General features: G+C 39.9%; 1 protein-coding gene across 1 annotated transcript in view; it reads left to right on the top strand.

The window, feature by feature from the left end:
• LOC120534622 (zinc finger protein 729-like) overlaps nucleotides 1-24,946 on the top strand; it is a 109,077-nt gene that overhangs the window by 2,011 nt on the left and 82,120 nt on the right. The window contains exons 2-3 of the mRNA XM_039762211.1: nucleotides 8,053-8,513; nucleotides 18,380-19,608. Coding sequence (XP_039618145.1) covers nucleotides 8,147-8,513; nucleotides 18,380-19,608 — 1,596 coding nt within the window. The 5' untranslated portion in view covers nucleotides 8,053-8,146. The remainder of the gene's footprint in view (nucleotides 1-8,052; nucleotides 8,514-18,379; nucleotides 19,609-24,946) is intronic.

Below are 24,946 nucleotides of genomic sequence, written 5' to 3'. Positions count from 1 at the left end.
GAAATATGGGTCAGTTAGTAAAACCGTGACAAAGTAAGAATACCAAGCAAAATAAAAAAAGAGGCAGGCAGGTCGAGGATGTACTTGTTTTATTATTTTGGGGGGAGTCCAGTGGGCAGCAGCAGCTTATTATTCTCATTCAACAATGTTGGGTTGTGAGAAGAGAGAGATTTGGAGAGCTTTGCTGACAGGTGACGTTTAACAGCGGAAAACGGCGTTCAAAAGTTAAATCGTATAAATGGACAAGACCCTTCGCAGAATTAAATGAACACAGATTGAAACAGTGAGTGCTGCTTCACTTGCGCTCTTGAGAGCTTGCCTTGACTACAGTTAACCACCAGATGTCGCTGTTCATACTGGAGCTGAGGCTTCAAATCTTCATCCATCCATCTATTATCCAACCCGCTATATCCTAACTACAGAGTCACGGGGGTCTGCTGGAGCCAATCCCAGCCAACACAGGGCGCAAGGCAGGAAACAAACCCCCGGGCAGGGCGCCAGCCCACCGCAAGCTTCGAATCTTTTTCGGCACAAATGGAAAAAAAGCTTCACGAGGTTTAATTTTCCTGTCACTATTAAAGAGCAACATCATTGTATGATTTTTACAGAATAAACATCCCAGCAGGTTAGCGCTGTCCCTTCGAACGTCGCTATTTGACTTAACATTGTATTCGTTCTGCCTTTAATTAAAACAATGCAGCATTAAATGAAAGTGTTTACCCGTAGCATTCAAGTTCTGGTGATGCGATGTGAAGTCGTGCAGTTACGATCCATTTAGTATTTCAAGTAACTAGGTGGGCATTCCCTTATTTGCTCCTTCAGCTTGGTAAAATGTCTTAGATTAGGTAAATAAAATGTGCATGCAGTAGCGGGGACTTTTTCTGATATTCTGACATAATCAGCAGTTGGTGATACCAACAGTTCCCTGATGTTGCCTTGAAGTTTTCAGTGAAAATTCAAACACATAAATAAAAGCAGACACAAATTTGTACCCATAAATTAAAATGTATTGCGTCCTGTGCCATATTGTGCCCATGTGAGCCACTGCCCACCCAGAAGTCTGTGCGCGTCACTGATACGGCTGATTATATGCGTTATAAAGGACACATTTGGCTTCTGTGTTGTATGATTGGGCTTTTCTATTTTCTCAAATACATCAGTAATAATAATCTATACTAATAAAAGGCAAAGCCCTCACTCACTCACTCACTGACTCATCACTAATTCTCCAACTTCCCGTGTGGGTGGAAGGCTGAAATTTGGCAGGTTCATTCCTTACAGCTTCCTTACAAAAGTTGGGCAGGTTTTATATCGAAATTCTACGCGTAATGGTCATAACTGGAAGCTGTTTTTCTCCATTTACTGTAATGGAGATGAGCTTCAACGCCGTGGGCGGAGTTTCGTGTGACATCATCACGCCTCCCACGTAATCACGCAGTACATAGAAAACCAGGAAGACCTCAAAAAGCGCTGAAGAAAACATGCATTATATAATTGAGAAGGCAGCGAAACAATAAGAAGCGAGCGAGTGACATATACAACCATATTGATGAGTTCTGCTACTTCGGAAACAAAGCACGATGTAAACCTACACTTTAAATTAAGTTCATAGACAGGCTGCCGCTGGCGTTTGTAATTTAGTGCCTGCCCATATAAGGCCGTCTGTCAGCGGCAATCCAATAGCAAACTGCCACTAAATATTCACGGGTGAAGGACTGTGCTTATGGAGAGGAAGATGAGATGGTCAGGGGGGTGTTTGACACAAACTCGGCGAAACTGCGAGAGAAAGTTTTAAGTGCCAGGGAGAAACCGAAAGTAAAATATTTATATATCCAAAATCTGCATCAATTTAGAAATTAAGATGTAACATAAGATAAAGATTGAACTTTAAAAAGGAAAAAAAAGTAAAACCACAAACCCATGCCTGAAGTAAATCAGGATGTTGAGCATAAGGAGTGCAACAGTGAAGTCTAGTACCAACATGAAAGGCTCACGGAGGCGTCATGGCCTGTGCATAAAGCCAAATGAGAGCGGCACAAGCGAGAATTTTCAGCACAGTACATCTGTTTTCACCCGCATTCATGTGCATCACAATTGGGTGGCACTTGAGCGAATTAAAAAAACCCTGGGTGTAAATGTGCTGGGAACAGATCAGGCAGCCCACGTTCAGAATTGGTCAGAAATGGCCTAGTTGTAAAGAATGCATATCCGTCTCTACGTGGAATCTGTTGTGTTTGGACATACTGTACAGTGTATCCATAACCCCTTTGAAGGGGCATGTAAAAGGCGCTTAGATTTATATTCAAAACCAATTGCAGGCAAAAAAAAAAAAAACACTGTCTAGTATATTAGATACAGACTTAAAAGTCAGCATTGAATTAAATTTCAATATTTTAGAGGGAGTTTTTCTTTAAATAATTTGACACATATGAAGCGGGCTCCTTCACGTCCATGTTATATTAAAATTTTGTCTCTTAAACTTTTAATTGTTAAGACATAAAACCGAGTATAAACACCTTTTAACGCTAGAATCCCTGTAGCCTTCGAAAAAGCTTGTAATCCTGGGCCACCTTAAATTCATTCACACCTCTTCATCAGTGTCTTTTGTGTTGTAAATATGTCAATCGGTACAAGCAGCCTGCTGTCCCATCTCCATCTCCCCACCACCGACAGGACTGAAGTCAGTCAGAAAATTCTCAGAGTTCAAGTGTGTTTATTTGGGTGTGAGGTGCCTGGAGTTGTAGAGGGTAAATAATATCTTGTTATTTAGAACACACGCATTTCATGTGTGTTCCATGTCTACAAAGATCTATGTAAATGTAGGATGACAGGAAATGCGAGGCAAGAAATGTTGAATACATAACTAGAGCAGAAACTTTTTACGTGTTATAGTACTAATGACAAAATGTAGGCATGAAGTGTATAATGTGTGAAGACTGAAGTCCAAATATCAAATAAATACTTTTACACAAGGTACACATGTAACAAAACAAATGCACTTTTATTCAATTATATAACCGAAGAAAAAGAAATTGGGTTAGGGTATGACGCTGACATGACTGCTTGGGTGGTGCAGCGGGGGTAAAGAACTGCTGACTCATAATCAAGATTGTAATTGTGCAAAGTTCTGTTTGTGATTATGTTTTGCGGTGATCTTTATATACAAAAAAAAAAATTAATTATATGTTACTTATATAAAAGCCAGATGAAATGTTATTTACCTTGATTTATTTACTTATCTTCCTACAGTGTAAAGTCATGAGTAAACTGCAGAGCTTCCCCTGTTTGATCGACACGGGCATGCTGACACAGTACGTGAGTACTGAAGTGACTTCAGCTGCAGGTGGAAGCTCCTGTCGCACCCTACGCAACTGTTGTTACAGTTCTGCCTTTTTCCAGAAATGGCTCCATAAGCTTTATGAACTTAGTCTCGGAAAGTCTTTCACCCGTGGGATGACTGGAAATCTTTCCTGAAAAGGAGTGGCATTGCACATGTACTGTGTCAGCGTCGATCAAACTCGCGAAGCTCTGCAGTCTACTCGTGACTTTACGCTGTGGGAAGATGAGTAAATAAATCAAGGTAAATAACATTTGATCTGACTTTTACATAAGAAACATATAAATGTTTCTTATGTTAAGACCATCACAAAACATAATCACAAACAGGAATTTACACGATGTGTTGGTGAGCTCTGTAAGCCCTACTACTTCGTTGAAGGACAGGTGTGTGGCAGGATGACGCCAGACCTCGTCCTGCATCCAGACGGTGCCATCTTTTGCCTTTACACCTGGTGCAACTGAATTGTTATTATATGTGAGTGGACGTTTCTTGCGGTGAGGGTGTTTTGATTTGGGAAAATGGTTCAAGGGATTAAAACATAAGTAGGCAAAAAGTCAGAGAGAAGAGGTCCGATACTTCAATAAAATTTACTTATTCAATTATAACATATAAATACATATGAATGGGTTATAGAAATAAATATATATGCTTAAAGAGACAAACTTATACTTACAATAACATACATACATACAGTAACATACATCAAAAGACCCAGAGCCATCATCCTAGACCAGTAGACTGAGGGAGCCCGCATGTCAGTCTCGTCAGAGGATCAACCCATGTGCCTTTATCAGATAAGACCGGGCGGTGTGCGCCTTTCCCCACGGTTGAGCGTCCAAAGAAACTGAGGGCGGAACCTTCCCTTATATACTAATTAGGTGTCCTTGCCCAAAAGCGGTCTACGTGGAAGCAGTGCATGCAGAAGTGATCAGTTTCTCACACCCCCTCCTTCCACGGGACACGGCGCTTTTTCCTTCTACTCGACCTTGAGACTAGTGCCTGATACCAGAAGACACAGTAATATGCTTACATGTGAAAAAAGCCTCTCGAAGTGAAAAACAACTCCTTACATAGCCTTGGCTGTATCTTTAGAACATTCCCGGCTGTTTTTCCCAAAACATTAGTTTCTATAGCTGATTCTGCGCTGAAGCGACCAACGCCCATCTGCTCTCTTTTTTTCACCTTTGCTTTTTACAGAGAAAAATCCTTCCATTACAGAGGGCTTCTGTTCTCTTTCTCCGATCTGAGTTCATCTCTGTTATAGCACGTCAGTATTTGAAAACAGCAGTGTCAGATCAGGGTGAATGTGACTGAGAGAATTAAAAAAAAAACAAACCAAAAAAAAAACGCTAATGTTTACAAATACCATACGTTTACACCGGCTGTTACAGACTCAAATTAAATGTATGTTTTTATTGTATAATAGTATCAATAAGAGCAGCTCACTGCTCAAAAAGTTAATTCTGGGAAGCGGCCAGCATCGAACCTGCGACCTCTTGATTATGAGTCAGCAGTTCTTACCATTGCACCCCCCTAGAGGTCGTATCCATGCCTTACACTAACCCGATTTCTTTTTCTTCGGTTGTATTCTTGAATAAAAATGCACTTGTTCTATGTGTACCTTTTGAGAAAGTATTTATTTGATATTTGGACTTCAGTCTTCACACATTATACGCTTCATGTCAAAATTTTGTCGTTGGTACTAAAACATGAAAAAAGTGTTTGTTTTAGCTAGGTGTTCAAAATTTCTTGCCTCACATTTCCTGTCATTGTACGCTTGCATAGATCTTTGTAGACACGAAACGCATGAAATGCATGTGTTCCAAATAACAATATAGTATTTACCCTCTACAACTCCAGACACCTCACACCCACAGAATCAAGGCTTGAGCTAGGAGAATTTTTTGCCCAAGTTGAGCTGTGGTGGTGGGAGGATGGGATAGTAGGTTGATTGCTGCTTCTGCTGATCGACACATTTATAAGACAAAAGACGCTGATGAAGAGGTGCAAAGGGATTTAAGGTGAGCCAGGATTACAAGTTTTTTCGTAGGCTTCAGGGTTTCTAGTGTTAATGTAACTCTATGGTTGGCTAACTGTATCTTGAAGCTGAAAGCACAAGAGGTCTCTGCCGCATCTTAGAGAAAACTACCAGTTTCAATTTCCAAGGTTAGAATGTGGTAAATGAGTAGCAAACACCCCTCCAGGAAGTGGGGATATCCTGATGGGAAAACCCAAACACCCCTCTTAAAGAAGTAGTGTTCAGAATAATCAAAGAATCATCATGAGTCAGGAATTACTGGTGTCATTAGTTGATCAGAGGAGGTGATAAAGTTCTGCATGCACTATTCTGAGTTGGATGGTGTGATGCATTAGGTAAGGTGATGTAATCAGAGGAAAAAAGTTTAAAATCAGATGAATTGTTGAATTGATTGCTCACTCCAAGCACTGGGACATTTGTGTAAAACTCTGTGCAAATACTGACATGTTTTGCATTCTCATCTGGGCTCCATGACTGCCTCTTTTGAAGATAGAGCAGTGAGCCACCTGTAGAGGGCTCTATTAGCCCTCTGACTGCCTGCTATAGACAGCCTGCTCATTCTCCTCCTCCACCTGAGCCTGGCCACCACTGCAGGGCAAGAAGACACGTATTCACAATATCTAACAGTTTAAATGATGGGGAGCGTGCATTGTGACGTGTACGCTAAAGCAGGATAAGGAATACTCCAGTGCTGTCGGCTGGGGACAGGTTTCATCTTCATCCTGTTCTTTCACGCACTGGCCCCATTTTGCTGTTTTTGTTGAATTAAACTGAATATGCTGCCACTTTGAACTGCTGTTGTCTTCTTGTAGACTTTGCATTTTACATTAGTTTATTTGACAGCCAGTCTTTCATCTCTAAACCGATTCCAGACATCCAACTTAATGTTTTGGCCCGTCTTTGGAATGAGCTCATCAAGTACCCCTCTTCATATTCTCTGCACTAATATCCATTGACTGTACACCCGTGAGCAGCTGTTTGCTATTTTCATGTTTGAGTTTCACTTTAAACTGTTCAAAAAATTTGCCCAGCCCTGCCATCCTAGAAAAGTTACTATGCTAAGAGTTAAGGAACAGGATTTTGGTAAGTAAGAAGGTTGACATTGGAGAGATTTACTATTTAAGGATAAGTTTAAATGGGGTCAGCAGACCAAAATACTCTAAAGCAGGGGTGAGCAAAGATGTTCCTGGTGGACTCCAGTGGCTACAGGTTTTTGCTCCAACCCAGTAGTTTAATAAGAAGCTCTTATTGCTCAAGTGACACTTCTGCTTCATTTTAGTTGTCTCGCTCATTAAGACTTTGAACCCTCATTGCTTATTTTAGTCTTAAACAGCTGTATTCTTGGTTTTTGATTGCTCTTTATTAGCAATAAGATGCAAATGACAAAGGAAAGCAGCCTTTCTCCATTTAACTTGTTCCCATTTACACCTGTGTGTATTTATCATGCACTATTGAGTTTACTTAAATACTTGGAAAGAAAGTGAAGAGAAAAAAGTGAAGGACAGAGAATTACTCATCCATTTTAGATATCATTAGAAAGAAAAAAAAATAATCTAGGATATGAGAATGACCAACATGGCAGAGTTAAAGCACTAACAAGTCATGAAATTAAATTATTGGCAAGGATTGTTTTCTAATTAAGCGACTGGGTTGGAACAAAAACCTGCAGCCACTGAGGCCCTCCAGGACCGACTTTGCCCACCCCTGTTCTAAGGTATTGGAATGAAAAGCTTCATAAATCGGTAACATGACTCTGATATTTGACAGGAAGCCAGCTGAGGGATGATGTGGTCAAAACGTGCTGCTCTGGTCAAGTCATCCAGTTTCCTTTACTCTGAATCAAGGAGGCCATTTTCTACTGACCTGTGTAACAAGTTTGAACAATCAGTCCGGCTAGAAGGTAGTGACAAGGGGGCCTCTCGCAGCACTCTTGTGTGTTTTTGTGCCTGGAATCACCACAAGACTTGGAGCAGCTTACTCCCGATGATCTCCAGTCGCTGCTTTTTTATCATACAATCTGTTATACTGGGGCCTTAATTGCAGGACTGCAATAATGATGGCTTTGGAGGTCTTTGCTGAGACACATGACTCAGCCTTTTTAACTCTGGCTTAGGAAGATGTTTCATATATTCTCCTGGCAGCACTATTTCTTGTTTGCTCCAAATGCCACATAAGTCTGTCACTATTATGTTGTGATAAAAATGCAGTTAATATAAACCGGTTTACACATCCATGAAATGTAGGACTGGTCAGAGTACACACCACTTTTAAACAATGTGGTGTCAATGGCACTTGATGAATTCTGCTTTTGTAGAGCTGTGAAGGGCCTTCCTTTCTATTTTTCCACCACTACACACTTGCTAAGATTTTTTTACCCTTGCCAATTTAATTCAAGGTGTGTAGTACTAAAGTGTTGTGTTAGCCATTATGAATGTAGTGAGAAGTCAAGCAAAATTACCCCTTTTATTGGCTAACTAAAAAGATTACAATATGCAAGCTTTCAAGGCAACTCAGACCCCTTCTTCAATACAAGGTATGATAAATTCCTTTAAATGTGATATAGGGTGTGATCTACGGTATGTGAGTCGACTTAACATAATGAGTACTTACAGTAAAAAGTATAATATGTTTGAATCTTGTGGTGTAATGAAATGTAACCCTTCTTTCTTCACAGACAGACTCAAAAAAGGGACAATTTCTGGACTTGCTTAGATTTAAATGAAGGAGGAGACGTGACAGGCTGATCCCATATATAAAAAAAAAAAAACATGGAGAACAAGGCCGTGGACATTAAAGAAGAGGACTGTGAATGGGGACCCACCCACCATCACCAAGCAAGTTTATGCATTAAGGAGGAGGAGAACTGTGAATGGGGATCTCTAGGCATTAAAGAGGAGATCGTCTGTCCTGATGTACAGAAACATGAAGGCACAGATGATGTCAAAGAAGATAAGTTTATGTTGGATTCTGGGTGTCATAGTGTAGCTATGTCACCGAGTAGACCCTGGTCTATTGAGCAGCATGCTGACAGTGTGAAGTCTGAGTTAGCGATACCTGACATCAAGAGCATTAAGGACATGTCACCAAGGAGAGCACTGAAGGATCATCTCTCATCTGCAAGTCATTCTGAGGAAAGTAAGTGTTAAATTATAATGCAGGCAAGTCTTAGAAGTGTTCTTTCTCTGAAATGAGCTCACCGCATTTTATTCAAAACATTGAAATGTTATGTACATTTTTTTTTGTGAAGCATACAAAATCATTTTTAAATTGAAGAGTTATGCTTATTTACAAGTATAATGTAAACATTTGAATTGAATATGCTAGTTTGGGTGTCATATATTACAAAATATTTTGATTTGACTTTCTCGAGCCTGCTAAATCTCCCCCACAAGAGACAAGATACCAGTCCATTGTGATGCTCACACTCACTAGGCCAGTATAGAGTCATCTGTTAGCCTAATTTGCCTATTAGATTATTTATAATTTGTTTAAAAATAATAGGGTGTTGTACCGTGTTAGCCATTATGAATGTAGAGAAAAGCCAAGCAAAATGACACCTTTTATTGGCTAACTAAAAAGATTACAATATGCAAGCTTTCGAGGCAACTCAGGCCCCTTCTTCAGGCAAGATGATTACATACAAATTTTGCATATTGTAATCTTTTTAGTTATCCAATAAAAGATGTCATTTTGCTTAGCTTTTAAAAATAATCAAGTTTACTATTACTAGTCAACCCGCGGCGTACCATACGCCGCATAATCAGGCCGGTTTTTTAATGATTTTTAAGCACAGGGAGAAAATAAAAATTTGAAAAATCAGTAATGTAATAAATCGGCAAGAAAAGCAACATTGTAACATTGCACGGAACGAACCAACACACAATCGTCCGTGACTGAAAACTGGCGGACCGTCCTCGCGCCTTCTCCTGCCCGACAAAGGGATGGGGGTGCACGGCGCGGAGTGTGGAATGGGAGGAGAGGAGAAGGACGTCCATTCAGCTCCCTCCGTCATGCTAGTCTGCTGATTTCTCGTTCAGTATGCACTGCCCGCTCATGTGCCCACCTCCAACTCGTCACTCGAGTCGCTGTCGTCTTTACACAGTCCAGATGCACCTGTGACTGACATAGACGTTTCATTGCTCTGTGCGGTTTTGGCTGCTTTTCTATATATAATCCACCAAGACACCGGACCACGGTAGTAGTGAGGTGGGAGAGGGGGAGTGTACAAAGGGTAGGGATGTAATGAGTGGGAGCGTATGAGTCACACTTAGTGGGAATTCTATGGCTTGCAGCCCGAATGGGGTTCAACGGCTTACCCACGCCTCTCTGCGCTGGGTAGACACACGTCCAATGTCATGCATAATTATTTATTGAATGCTAAACACTTCTGGAAAGACACGGATGTCTAAAACGGGTTGGTGTGAGAATACAACAGTAAGTGAATGAAATGATGGAACTCTGTTATGCTGCGGGTTCACTATTGTGTTGTATTTTGCTCTCTCCAAACGCCACATGGCTCAGACGTGCATGCGGACTCTTACCACAGACGAAAGGGACTAACTGGGTGGTCGGTGAGTTTTTGCGTCCGGGCAAATGGGCAGGCAGTGTGAATGCCTAGAGAGCGAGGGTAAACGCCGGCCGGTGAAAAAGGAGTGTTGGTGGGCAGGAAAACGTCTTCCTTGTTCCTGCAGGAGCATCTAAGAAGACGCATGTTTGTCGCGGAAGCGAATAGCTGTATGTAGCATGTAATGCAGTTTTCTGCAGTGCACACGGTCATGTGTCGTAACCGAAAACTCGGTTTTTAGAGACTGCTTACTTCATTGTGCTTTAAGCTCAGTTGTAAAGGATTGTTTTAAGGATCCCATGGGATACCCCTCGAAAACCGTTTCACACACTGCATATGGCGATTCACCTCCGCGAGAAACATGCCTCTATGAACAGTCAACGTAGCTCGGAGGTGCCTAACATGCACACGACATTAACCTGACCTGCACTGCATGTGGCCTCTACGACAGACGAATATAAATGATGCCATTTTTTCTGTGTCGTCGCATCCGAGTTGGTGGGCGTGGCCCTGCGAGTTGTCGTCGTATCCAATGGTCTTGGATTTGGTGGGCATGGCTCCTTCCTTGAGTGTCTCACTTGTCGGTGGCTTAGTGAATCCACGCCCCTTCCGGCGTGCTTTCCATGGTTGTCTTGCCTTAGTGAATTATATATATAGATAGATGTCATGGTTCCCTAATTATAAAAGAGGTCATTTTGGAGGAAAACTTACACAGATATGTAGAGAATATGCAGACTCCACACAGACAGCGTGGGATTTGAACCCAGGACACTGAATCCACAAAGAAGCTTTGTGCTGCTCCTTGTTACTCATCTAAAATAGTAATATTGACTGGTGTGTAATTAAATAATAGCCACGTTTGGGAGCTATGTGTCTCTCAGGCATTTTCAATAAAAATACTAACATCACTGGTACATGAATTAGGGCTGGAGAAATATTGAAGTATTCATTCATGTACAGTATATTCTAAACCTAGCCATTCTGGAGATCAACATCTAGATACCGAACTAGAATCCAGGAGAATATAAACAAAAAGGATCAATTGTGGATTAATTCAAGCTGATGGCGATCCTGCTGTGCCGCCAAAGAGGGACCTTCACTGTCTGAGCTGACTGTCCACTGCAGCCACGGGGCCTTTAGCTTCACTGCAATCCCCAGGCCCTGAGTTGGAGCCTTGCAGCATAGAGGAGAGCTAATTCTTTAGATGCTGACACGCTTGGGTCACAGAGTTGCACAGATAGCCAGGAGATTTTAGAGACAGAAACGTTATTCAGACACTTCAAACAAACATAAGTCTCTTTCATGAGTGAGTCGAGCTCTGAGAAGACAGTTCCATCTCGCAATTAAAAGAATAGAAAATCTTCCTCTTCATATGGGCACGCCTCGGGAGCTGGACCCCCAACAAGAGCAGAGGATGTCTAGGGGAGAAGAGAGACAAGGCAGTGAGATAAAAGGTCAGCTGCTGCACAGGCTTTTAAATGTTGTAAGTGCTGCTGATGGCAGCAGCTTATTGAGCAAAGAGGGGATAAAAACTGTATTTCTTTCCCATTGTATCACCGTTTTAAGAGGGGGTGTCGGAGGAGCGACCCTGTCTCCTTGGGGTGCGTTCAGCCCCCCTCTTCACAATGTATTGGCATGCCCACCTCTGAACAGCTAAGGAAATTAAAACATCTTTACAATTGTCCAGAAGAGGCTTTGTGTGAGCTTAATGCTTTCTTGTAAATAAACTTTCACAAACATTGAAGTTTGTGATTAAAGGGACTGTATCCAAAACAGAAATCTGAAAGCACCTCTAAGTTAAGATAGTAGATGAATGAGTTGACAAGTGTACACTGCTCCCGTGCAACAGGGGTATGCGGTAATATTTATCGTGATTGTGACTGAGAGAATAAAAGTGGAAAAAAAAAAAAAACTAACTTTTCAAGTCCTATAAATGTACACCGGCTGTTACAGATGCAAACCAAATGTATGTTTTTACTGTATAATATTAACAATAAGAGCAGCTCACTACTCAAAACGGTAAATATTCGAGGCAGTCAGGATCGAACCAGGGGACTCTTGATTACAAGTCAGCAATTCTTAGTGCTACGCCACGGAAGCTGTTATATCGTCCTTGAACCTTTTGTGAAAGTGTTTATCTGATCTTTGCACTTCAAGCTTTGCACATTATATAGTTTGTCTACATTTTGTCATCTATACTAATAAAAGGGAAAGCCCTCACTGACTGACTGACTGACTCACTCACTCACTCATCACTAATTCTCCAACTTCCCGTGTAGGTAGAAGGCTGAAATTTGGCAGGCTCATTCCTTACAGCTTACTTACAAAAGTTAAGCAGGTTTCATTTCGAAATTCTATGCATAACGGTCATAAAGGTCAACAACGTCCGCCATGTTGAACTTTCTTAGTCATGGCCCCATCTTCACGAAATTTGGTAGGCGCCTTCCCTGCGCTAACCGAAACCAATGTACATACTTATTTCGGTGGTATGATGCCACTGTCGGCCGCCATATTGAACTTTTCAACAGTCTTTGTTACTTATGGACCCATCTTCAAGAAATTTGGTACGCGGGTTCCCAACTCTAACTGAATCTTACATACATATATACGTCCATAGCCTGCAGCTCGGTCACCGTGTGAGGCGGCGTTGGGTCCCCCATCCCAACGCTTCCCACGTTGTTGGCTGCCTGCCTATATAAGGCCGTCCGTCGCTCCGGTCTCTACATTCCCTTCCTTGCTTCGCCAAGGGATTCACGTCTCCCTGCTGATAACTACAGCCTTTTTATTTAATCCACGACTTCTCCGCTGTTTTACTGTTCATTTATTACGATTATAGTTATTGTGTAGTGTGAACTCTGGCCCCGGCACAGACAGACGGACAACATTTTTGCACCCAACACACTTTTTATTCACACTATTTACACTACTATAAAAGTCACGTGCACTCACGAACCCCAGTGCTGCTGGCACTGAATCCCCCAAAGTCCAGGGCCCACAGTTTCTTGTGCCTTCCTGGCCGCCTCCAGTCCTTCCTCAAGCTCAGTCCTTCTGCCTCCCGACTTCCACCGCTGACTGGAGGGAGGCGGCCCCTTTTATGGGCAGCCGGATGGGCTCCAGCTGCTTCCCGGCACTTAACGGTGGCCACACCCCTGTGTGGCGGAAGTGCCGGCTGCGCACCCGGAAGCCGTCCGTGTCTCCCCGGTCGTCTTCCCCGGCACTTCCTGGTGTGGCGGAAGTGCCGGGCTCCCAGAACAAACAGGCACTGGGGTGCCAATGCCTCTTAAACATCTTAGATTGACAGGTGACGATTTCAGTAGTGGAAACTTTGATGTTTATGAATGTTTAAACTCTCAAAAGCTGGATGTGAAGTTATTGATGAAACTGGTTGTATACTTACAACGCTTGACAGATGCCGAATGTCACTTCAACACAAGTCCTACAAATACTGTCGTAATTGAAACAAACCATGAAACTCAAACTGATTATGACAGCAGCAGTCCAAGCTGTGAGATTTGAAACAAGATTACTGTTCACATGGCCAACTGTACGTTGCATGCTCAAGAGTAAGCTCAGCGCACAGCTTGGTCATATTACATTACATTACTCACAATGTGGTATACAAAGAGATCCTTAACAAATAATTATTGGTATATTTTCCCTCAGTTTAAAAAGGCTCAATTTTCTTCTTAATAAAACTTTTAAGGCAGTACTTCGCTACTGCAAAGCGCAGGTATTTTGCTATATATATATATATATATATATATATATATATATACTACAAAATACCGGCCAAGAGAAGTAGTGTGTTAAAAAGCAATGAAAAGAAAAGGAAACATTTTGAAAATAACGTAACATGATTGTCAATGTAATTGTTTTGTCACTGTTATGAGTGTCGCTGTGAGATATATATATATATATATATATATATATATATATATATATATATATATATATATATATATATATATATATATATATATATAGCAAAATACCAGTGCTTCACAGCGATGTCATGTGTTAAAGAAGTTATGAAAAGAAAAGGAAACATTTTAAAAATAATGTAACATGATTGTCAAAGTAATTGTTTTGTGTATTTGGCGGCAGCGTCCAAGTTGTTTTCGTAGCTGCATCAGAAAATGTACCACACGCCTGACACGCCTCCTTTTTACTGTTTTCTCACAGCTTGATTGCTGCTGTCATATATACACACACATACATACATACATACATACATACACACACATATATGTATATATGTATATATATATATATATATATATATATATATATATATATATATATATATATATATATATATATATATATATATATATATATATATATATATATATATATATATATATATATATATATATATATATATATGTATATATATATATATATATATATATATATATATATATATATATATATATATATATATATATATATATATATATATATATATATATATATATATGTGTATATATATATATATATATATATATATATATATATATATATATATATATATATATATATATATATATATATATATATATATATATATATATATATATATATATATATATATATATATATATATATATATATATATATATATGTGTATATATATATATATATATATATATATATATATATATATATATATATATATATATATATATATATATATATATATATATATATATATATATATATATATATATATATATATATATATATATATATATATATATATATATATATATATAGACATATCTATATACATATCTACATATACACATATCTATATACATATCTACATATACACATATATAGGTATGTATGTGTGTATATATATATATATATATATCATCTACATCATATATTCACACACATACATACATACATACATACACACACACAAATTATATATATATGTGTGTATGTATGTGTGTGTGTGTGTATATATATACACATACATATACTTGTGTGTATGTTTGTATGTGTCTATATGTGTGTGTATAGGTTTGGTCACTGAGTGCAAGGGAAAATAATAAATTATAGTCTATAAGTTATTAAACAGTAAAACATTAACGTTTTAAGAAGTACAGGTACATTGAAATTACATTTTCTATGTGAACGCTCAAATTTGTGCCTCACGCCTCGATTGTGAATCGCCTTAATATTATTTTGCCGTGGTGTAGAAAAGGGGTCCCGTGTTTGCACTTGTCTGGGCTATAGCGCAGGGGGAGGATGAAAAAAATTAAAAGTGCTCACTTTGACTTAAGGCAGAAGCGCAGTCAGCGTCTCAAAGGCCGGCACAGCTATGCACGCCGCTGGCTGCTCGACTTTTGCTGGGCAGGAGACCCCAGTTTGCAGACACGCTCATGATATCAAAAGTCTCAGCTTTGGAGGTCATTCATATATATATATATATATATATATATAGCAAAATACCGTGCTCTAGCGGAGAAGTAGTGTGTTAAAGAAGTAATGAAAAAGAAAAGGAAACATTTTAATAATAACGTAACATGATTGACATTGTCATGAGTGTTGCTGTCATATATATTCCTGCCTAAATAAGTCACCCTCGCTTTGCTCTTACTTTATTACCGTTCATTTAATCATGGCTAGTGGCGGAAAAATTATAAAATGGAAGGAGGATGGCTTTACCAAAACAATTATTGATGGCGAATCGATTATTCATAAAGCTTGAATTGGTGATCTGTTTTTCTGTGTTAACCTCATATTTTTTCATACTTCTTCTCAAACTAAGGTGGTGCGAGGGTAAAATAAATCGGGATGCGCTGATCAATGTAATCCGTGTACCAGGAAATCATGCATTGACAAAAGCTCCCTTTGCTTGTAATGCAAAGTGTGATTAAATGCATTATTTTTTAATGCGTTATGGAGCACATGCATCGAAGCTTCTCAGCTGTGCTTGTGCTAAGAAAAGGAAAGATTTTAAAAATAGCGTAACACGATTGTCAATGTGACCTTTTGTAAGTAGTGCCTGGAGGATTCAGTGTGTAGAAACTCTATAGAGACAGCGTGTGTATTAACTTGTGGATTTTTCTGCGAGTATTTGGTGGCAGTCTGAGGAAGTTGCTTCGGAAGACAGCGTTAGCCGGAGCTCAGCTCAGAGCAAAATGAGGTGGGAGGGAGATGATGGCGTGACTCCCCACCCGCCTTAACTGTCAATCCCCACAAACACAGTCTCGGAATTTGCATAAGCACACCCCTTCACCTACAATTTTAACTTAGTTACTTAGTGATCAAAACTCGTTTATATCCTCGTCCTCTCATTAAACTTGTATCCCGCATTACCTCTGTGTATGTGAAACGCCAGCGGTAGCCTGTCTATGAACTTAATTTAAAGTTTAGGTTTACACCGTGCTTTCTTTTTGAGCTGGCAACACTCATGAATATATGGTAGTATATGTCACTTTCGCTCGCTTCTTATTGTTTCGCTGCCTTCTCAATTATATAATGCATGTTTTCTTGAGCGCTTTTTTGAGGTCTTCCTGGTTTTCTATGTACTGCGTGATTACGTGGGAGGCGTGATGATGTCACACGAAACTACGCCCCACGGCGTTGAAGCTCATCTCCATTACAGTAAATGGAGAAAACTGCTTCCAGTTATGACCATTACGCGTAGAATTTCGATATAAAACCTGCCCAACTTTTGTAAGGAAGCTGTCAGGAATGAACCTGCCAAATTTCAGCCTTCCACTCACACGGGAAGTTGGAGAATTAGTGATGAGTCAGTGAGTGAGTGAGGGCTTTGCCTTTTATTAGTATATATATATATAGATATATATATAGATATATATATAGATATATATATATAGATATAGATATATATATAACTAATCTATATCTATATCTATATCTATAGATATAGATATATATATATATAGGTATATATATATATATATATATATAGGTATATATACTGTATATAGGTATATATACTGTATATATAATGTGTGTGTGTGTATAGATATAGATATAGATAGATAGAGATTATATATATATATATAATATACACAGTAATACCTTGCTATATCGCGCTTCGACTTTCGCGGCTTCACTCTTATCGCGGATTTTAAATGTAAGCATATCTAAACATATATCACGGATTTTTCGCTGGTTCACGGATTTCTGCGGACAATGGGTCTTTTAATTTATGCTACATGCTTCCTCAGTTTGTTTGCCCAGTTGATTTCATACAAAGGAACGCTATTGGCAGATGGCTTAGAAGCTACCCAATCAGAGCATGTATTATATATTAACTAAAACTCCTCAATGCTATAAGATATGCTTCCCACGCGGTGCTTGATTGTTTGCTTGTCTCTGCCTCTCTCTCACCCTCTCTGACATTCTCTGTGCCTGACGGAGGGGGTGTGAGCAGAGGTGCTTTTTGCACAGAGGCTGTTTGCTTAGAAGATACTGACGCTCCTCTGAAAAATGCCGCTTTATTGCAGTGCTTCGAGCAAACTTAAAAGCACACGTATTGATTTTTTGATTGTTTGCTTTTCTTTGCGAGCACTCGCTCTCTCTCTTAAATTCTCTGTTCCTGATATAGACACTCCTTTGAAGAAAAGATATGTTTGCATCCTTTTAATTGTGAGAAAGAACTGTCATCTCTGTCTTGTCATGGAGCACAGTTTAAACTTTTGACTAAAGGGTGTTATTTCATGTCTAGAGGGCTCTAATAATGTTAACAGTGTGGTAGAGTGTGGTTTTTTAGGGCTTAAAATATATAAAAATAACTACACAAACATATGGTTTCTACTTCGTGGATTTTCATCTATCGTGGGGGTTCTGGAACGCAACCCCTGTGATTGAGGAGGGATTACTGTATGTGTGTGTGTATGTATATATATATATATATATATATATATATATATATATATATATATATATATATATGACAGCAACACTCTCAACAGTGACAAAACAATTACATTGACAATCATGTTACGTTATTTTCAAAATGTTTCCCTTAATTTTTCATTACTTCTTTAACACACTACTTCTCCACTGCAAAGCGTGGTTATTTTGCTAGTTTATTACTAAAATATGAAAAACGTTTCTGTTTTAACAATGTGTTTACACAGATTATTGTAGAAATGGAACACACACACAAAATGCATGTGTTCCAAATAACTAACCTTTATTTCCACTCTAAAACTCCAGCACTTCACTCCCAGATAATGAAGGCTGGAACAGGGAGAACTTTGTGTCCGTTCTGCGGCGGTGGGAGGATGGAATAGTAAGCTGCTTGCAGCTTTTCTTGATCGGTACATTTAGAAGGCAAAAGACGCTGACGGAGAGGTGCAAAGGAATTTAAGGTGGGCCGGATTTACAGGTTTTTTCATATGCTTTGGTAATTCTAGTGTTAAATTGTACATTTCTGTTTTTGCAGATTTCCAGGACAGTGGCAATTTCTCCCCATCTTCATTTGTTCAGACATCCCAGCAGAACAGAGTACAACATACAGCGCATGATAAAAAAGTGCAGAAATGTACATCTGAATTGGAGAGTGTGTTACCAGCTTCTTTGGAATCAAATTCTGAAACGTCTGTGAAAAAAACCAGGACAGGTGCCATCAACAAGCAACAGGCACAAAAAACAAGTACCTGCCAGGAGCGTAGAAAAGGGTGGAAACATAAATCTAACTGTAAAAGTCAACAGTGGAGTTCTACAAACCAAAAGCCCTACTGCTGTTCTGAATGTGGAAAGCTATTCTCCAACAAGAGCAATCTTAATGTACACTTAAGAACTCACACAGGTGAGAAGCCCTATTGCTGTCCTGAATGTGGTAAACAATTCTCCCATAGTAGTGGGCTAAAGATTCATTCTAAAATTCATGCTGGAGAGAGTCCATATTGCTGTTCGGAATGTGGTAAGCTATTTTCCAACAAGAGCCATTTTCAGAGACACACGAGAATTCACACTGGAGAGAAACCATATAGTTGTCCTGAATGTGGCCGACAATTCTCTTGCAGTGGCCTTCTTCAGACCCACAGAAGAATCCACACAGGGGAGAAACCATATAGCTGTCCTGAATGTGGTAAAAAATTTTCACGCATATGTCATCTTAAGACACACTCAAGAATTCACACTGGAGAGAAACCCTATTGCTGCTCTGAGTGTGGCAAACAATTTTCCAATGGTAGCCATCTTCAGACTCACACCAGAATTCATACTGGAGAGAAACCATACAGTTGTTCTGAATGTGGAAAGTTGTTTTCACAAATAAGCCATCTTAAGACACACACAAGAATTCACACTGGGGAGAAGCCATACGGCTGTTCTGAATGTGGTAAACAATTCTCACAAGTAAGTCAACTGAAGACCCACGCTAGAATTCACACTGGAGAAAAGCCATATGGCTGTCCTGAATGTGGCAAACGATTCTCTGATGGTAGCCGTCTTCAGACCCACACAAGAATTCATACAGGAGAGAAACCATACAGTTGTTCTCAGTGTGGGAAGCGATTCTCACAAATAGGCCATCTTCAGACTCACAGAAGGATTCACACTGGGGAGAAACCCCACTGCTGTTCTGAATGTGGCAAAGGATTCTCTGTCTTGAGCAGACTTCAGAAACACACATTAGTCCACACAGAAGAAAAATGTGGAACAAAACAATAGAAATAGAGCTAGTTGTACTGTCATGTCTAGGACAATTAAAAAGAAACTTTTGGGTCCATTTTGCCATCCTACCACTTACCATAATTTGATACAAACTGAAAGCAAAAGTGTTTCTGAGAACAGTACTGGTGCCAGGCCAAGCCATTGCTGCAAAGCTAAGTTAGTAAGAGGTACAACAGAACAGCCATGACTAAAGCACGACATTCATTCCTTTCCTGACAGTGAGTGTACAAGAAAGTATGGAGAAACTGACTTCAAGGTAATCTGCAAAAACATGTGTCCAAAGAACAAAGATGATTCTTGACAGTTCTCTAATATCATGCAATAAAATTCATACCATCAGAATACCCATCTTATGATACAACTCTGGGAGCAAACAATGACTTCACAAAGATCTAGAAAACAAGAAAATGACTGCATGCACATCACTTAATTTACAACAGTCAAATGCATGGTGGCAGGGACCTCAGAGAAAAGCTCAGACTTAGCTGATGTGCTGTCAGGATCATCTTGTACAGAAGGAGCTCATCGTGTACACAAAAAGCCCACAACAGTCTCCAGTGTATTGCTTGTTCAACCCTTCTGGAGAAGTAAAGGCATTTCTAAAGCCCACCAGCACCATTTATGCAGGTAGAAGCAGTACAGTGTCCACTAGCCAGCAAAAAGTGGGGGTTTTAAAAACAGAAGCAAGAATAAGGGGGCAAAAAAACACCTAAACTGCAACTGACAGTGTTCAACAATATGGTGCGCTGCTTCAGCCCTATGTGAATCAACAACTACCTAGTGGCTGGTGTCACAGGGGTGAGCTGAAGGTAACCATTTAATCACGGCTGCACAGGATTTGGCCTGTGCTGAAGGACCTTTGAGAGCAAAGTGGCTCGGTGATGTGTGCATCCAAAACAGGAAAGCTTCCAGAATATTCTGCCTTGGAAATTCTTAAACAAAAAAAAAAACAAACACAATATGCCAATACCATGTAGACATTGGGACCACACTTGGGACAGAATAACTGATAGTGGAGAAGTTGTAATGACATTGGGCACACCAGTCCTTGCGAACAGAATACACACACACATTTTTATATATATATATATATATATATATATATATATATATATATATAAAATTACTATGATGCTAGTAAACTAGAATTCATTGACAAAAAAATCAAACAGCACAGAAGATAAACCACCGGACAACACCTGCCATGACTACTTCAGTGCTAACAATAAGAAATCTACTGTATAACATATGGAGCAACACCGCCAAATTGTGCCAGTTGCACTTGGATCCACAGGACTATTCATAAATGCTTCCAGGCCTGTCTAGACTAGCCTCATTCATAAAAATCTATAAACAAAGGGCACTGCTGGGTACAATGGAGGACTTGCTGGACCCTCATGGCATATTCCAGAGATATAAAGCAGTAGGAATACAAAAAACTCCCCATGACTAACGAGTGACTACAGTGCACCACACAAACCCTTAGAGAAATGTGCCCCACCGAGACAAGAAATGCAAACGGGTGCCACACACTTACAGTACTGGAGCTCCCGAAGTTCTCATGATCTCTTCCCGTGGTGGACTTTGCTGAAGCAGTGTGTCTTCACCTTGATTACATTTGCTACAGCTAACAATCTGAAAAGATAAACTGGTAATGGCTGCATGTTTCTAAGGTACTGTAGGCTGATGCTGGTGGCATCAGTAGTGCCAAGTATTCACCTAAACGATGGCTTCTGCCGTCATTCTGTTGCCATCACATCAATGAGTATGGCACAAACAAATTAGAAAACGTGCACGTGGCACAACAGTCCGGGATGTTTAGTTAACTCTTTAGGGGGTGGAAGCATTTTGAATTGTTTATTTACTTTGTCAAAGAGACGGGTACTCATTTTTGTTAAGTAAATATTTTTTGTAACAATCATATTAAAAAATATACAACAATGCAATTACATAATTACATATATTAACAGATTAAACACATGTATTTAAAATATAATTCTACAATATTGAGTAGTAAAAACTGAGTCCAAAATGGGCTTGTGCTGAGAAAGCAGTCACCAGCAATGTCGACTCCAAATAGTGTCACTTGATGTGACAACTCAGTTATGGGATGTGCTGTCGACCCACTGCAGGTAGTAATGGAGGAGAGAATGAAGACAACACTGAGAACCATAATGAACAATGCTGCACATCCTCTCTGACACACCAACAATGAGGACTTTCACACAACGAATTACTCAGAGGAAGGGTGTCAAGAAACACAATCGGGGCTCCTTTATACCAATGACCGTATGCATGTATAATGAACACCGCACTGGGACTGGCACTGTGCTTTTTATTTATTTATTTTTTTTCACGTATATCTCTGTGTGTTTTAGGCACGGTGGGGATGTCAGGCTGGTGGTAGGCAGTTATATTGTTGTTACTAAATTGAATGCCTGTAACAGCTAAATGTCCCCTTGGTACAAATAAAGCTTTGTCTGTCTATCCATGTACCCGTTATATAGTGCCTTTCACATCTATTTATCTATTATGTAGTACATTTCTATCTGTTATTTAGCTGTTTTATTGACATTCAGAGCAATCATTGGACTGACTGACTTCCATGCCCCACTGCCCAACCATTACAAACCCCTCTGTCGTCAACTGCCTTTGTGTATTGAAGACCTTCTTTGGCCGTCTCCAAATGTAAACCAGACTGAGTGCAGGAGATGTGGTGACAGATCACTCCTGAGACCATCTGACGTGTTCCGTTGCTCAGCTTCGTTTCATGTTCCTTCCATCAGGCAATGTGTTTTTGTGTGTTGGCCGTGGACATGCAGTAAGTAGTTTCCAGAATGGCAGCCTATAAATTCCACCGTTGTGAAGCCCACCAGGTTCAGTCTGTGGTAGGTCTGGTCACAGAGTCGCTGATTCAGTTCTGTGCTCAGTTTTCAGGTTGTAGTTTGGTGACATTTAGCTGCTGATCCTATAAAGTGTCTGTCTGTCCCTGTGGGTGACTATGGCAGGCCACCACTTTGACTTTGTTGAAGTTTGTTCACGTGTGCCTAAGGCTGCCATTATTTTTGAGGCTGTTCCCCTTGACATGTACAGTATAGTAACTTTACTGGCTCTGCGACCGATGCGCTGACAATTCTGGCACCAGCTATTTGAGAGTTGGTTTTGTCTTCAGAACTTCCACCCCAAAGTCCTAATTGTCAGGCCTCTTCAATAGCTGACACGTACTGCAAATCGACAGTCAACCTGGACACGTCCATGTGGAGTTGGGCTTTGAGAACTTCACAGCCAAACTCAAACTTTATGTGGAATTTCTGATTGTTTGTCCATCCCTGTCTACCCAAAAACACCTACAGGTGGACAAAGACGAGGCCTCATCTTGAGTACTGGCTGCAGTTTTGGTCTCCAGGCTACAAAAAGGGCATAGCAGCACTAGAAAAGGTCCAGAGAAGAGCAACTAGGCTGATTCCAGGTTTACAGGGGATGAGTTATGAGGAAAGATTAAAAAAGCTGAGCCTTTACAGTTTAAGCCAAAGAAGATTAAGAGGTGACATGATTTAAGTGTTTAAAATTATGAAGGGAATTAGTACAGTGGATCAAGACTGTTATTTGGAAATGAGTTCATCAAGAACACGGGGACACAGTTGGAAACTTGTTAAGGGTAAATTTCACACAAACATTAGGAAGTTCTTCTTTACACAGAGAGCCACAGACACTTGGAATAAGATACCAAGTAGTGTGGTGGACAGTAGGACTTTAGAGATTTTCAAAAACCCGACTTGATGTATTTTAGAAGAAATAAGTGGATAGGACTGGCGAGCTTCATTGGGCTGAATGACCTGTTCTTGTCTCAATTCTAAAGTTCTAATCTTTTGCCTTTTAGAATTCAAACTTGTGATATCTGGTGTTGCAGACATGTGTCATAAATGGGTGACTTCAAGTCTTGCATTGGAAAGAGTACTATTTTTTTTTCCCCTAAATCAAAAATGGACAAATTCAGATGTAATAATTCCTTCATTTTCTAGACAGTTATAAAAGAGTACCATGTAGAGAAGGGTTGGTGTAGCCTTAAACTATGGGAAGTCATTTATGAGACGCACACATTATCACAGCCAAACTCAAGTGGGCACAGCATGTTTGGTCTCCTGTCAAGAAGGCTTACCACCACCACTACTCCCTCAGATGCCCGAGGGCAGCTGGCATTGCCGTCTCAGTTCTCATGCACTTCTATGGGTGCCCAGTGGAGTCCATCACATACTGGTGTGGCACATTCTGGAATGGCATCTAGCAGCCTTCGGTTCTGTTAAATGACAGTCACCTCTTCACCCCCTCCAAAGATGGTACTGCCTACCTTAACAGTTACATAGAGACTGAGATTAACATATTTATAAATTTATTGCAAGAGGACAGCTCTATATGTGGAATGTCCACAACTTTATAGCTAGCGTAATTGACTTGCTGAACAAACAATCCAGGCTAAAAATAAAAATGAAATTTCCAGAAGTTTCACTTCATCGCATAACTCACACGTGAATGTTGAGAAATCATTTTAAACATTTTTGGACCAACTAAAAAGGCTGTTGTTTTGATTTCCTTTTTTAAATATGCCACGAAAGTGACAGAGAAGTGATTTCTGTCCTCGTTGCTTTTGGTGTGAATTAGGGGTCAGTGTAGTTTATCTGACCTCCGACAAAGTAAAACTGTTCTGAACGTATTTGAACACCTTTTCATTCAAAACGGAGAGTCCTGGTAATTTAAAGACACAATGCCCCTTTTTTGCCCCCCATCCTGCAGCAGGACTGATGTAATGCTTTCAATTATCGTAGCTCATACTTCTCTGAAGGGCATGGAAAATCCAAATCTGTCTTCCTTTAATGCTGGAACTTACATTAATGAACTCCTGGGACATGAATCCATCAGTTTATCAAAAATGTTCTCTGCTCACGTTATTTCATTTCTTTTTTATGTGCAGTTTGCCAGATGGAATGGAGCTTTTATTTTGATACGTACATTTAGTCCCAGAACTCCTTTCAGATATGGTTATAGTTTCAGTTTGATCTAAAACCGGCTTTACAGCTTCTTGTCTACACAACGTTGTGTATTTAGGTTGAAAGCTCTGCCCCACTCGTGAATAGTGATAAGTATTCGAGATTTTCTGCCACCTGATGTTATCTTACCACTAGATGGCAGCAGAATAGTGTCCTGAGTGTTGTTCAGGCCTAACACTGCATATGTAGGAACTAGTGGTGCAACGGATCACTGTTGATCCGTGATCCGAACCGATTCCTGTCCACGGTTCGGTCCACAGTTCGGTACACACGTGATCCGAAGATCC

Source organism: Polypterus senegalus, chromosome 8, assembly GCF_016835505.1.
Source record: "Polypterus senegalus isolate Bchr_013 chromosome 8, ASM1683550v1, whole genome shotgun sequence".
In the NCBI taxonomy this organism is placed as follows: Eukaryota; Metazoa; Chordata; class Cladistia; order Polypteriformes; family Polypteridae; genus Polypterus; species Polypterus senegalus.
This window is presented reverse-complemented; position numbering and strand designations above follow the sequence as displayed.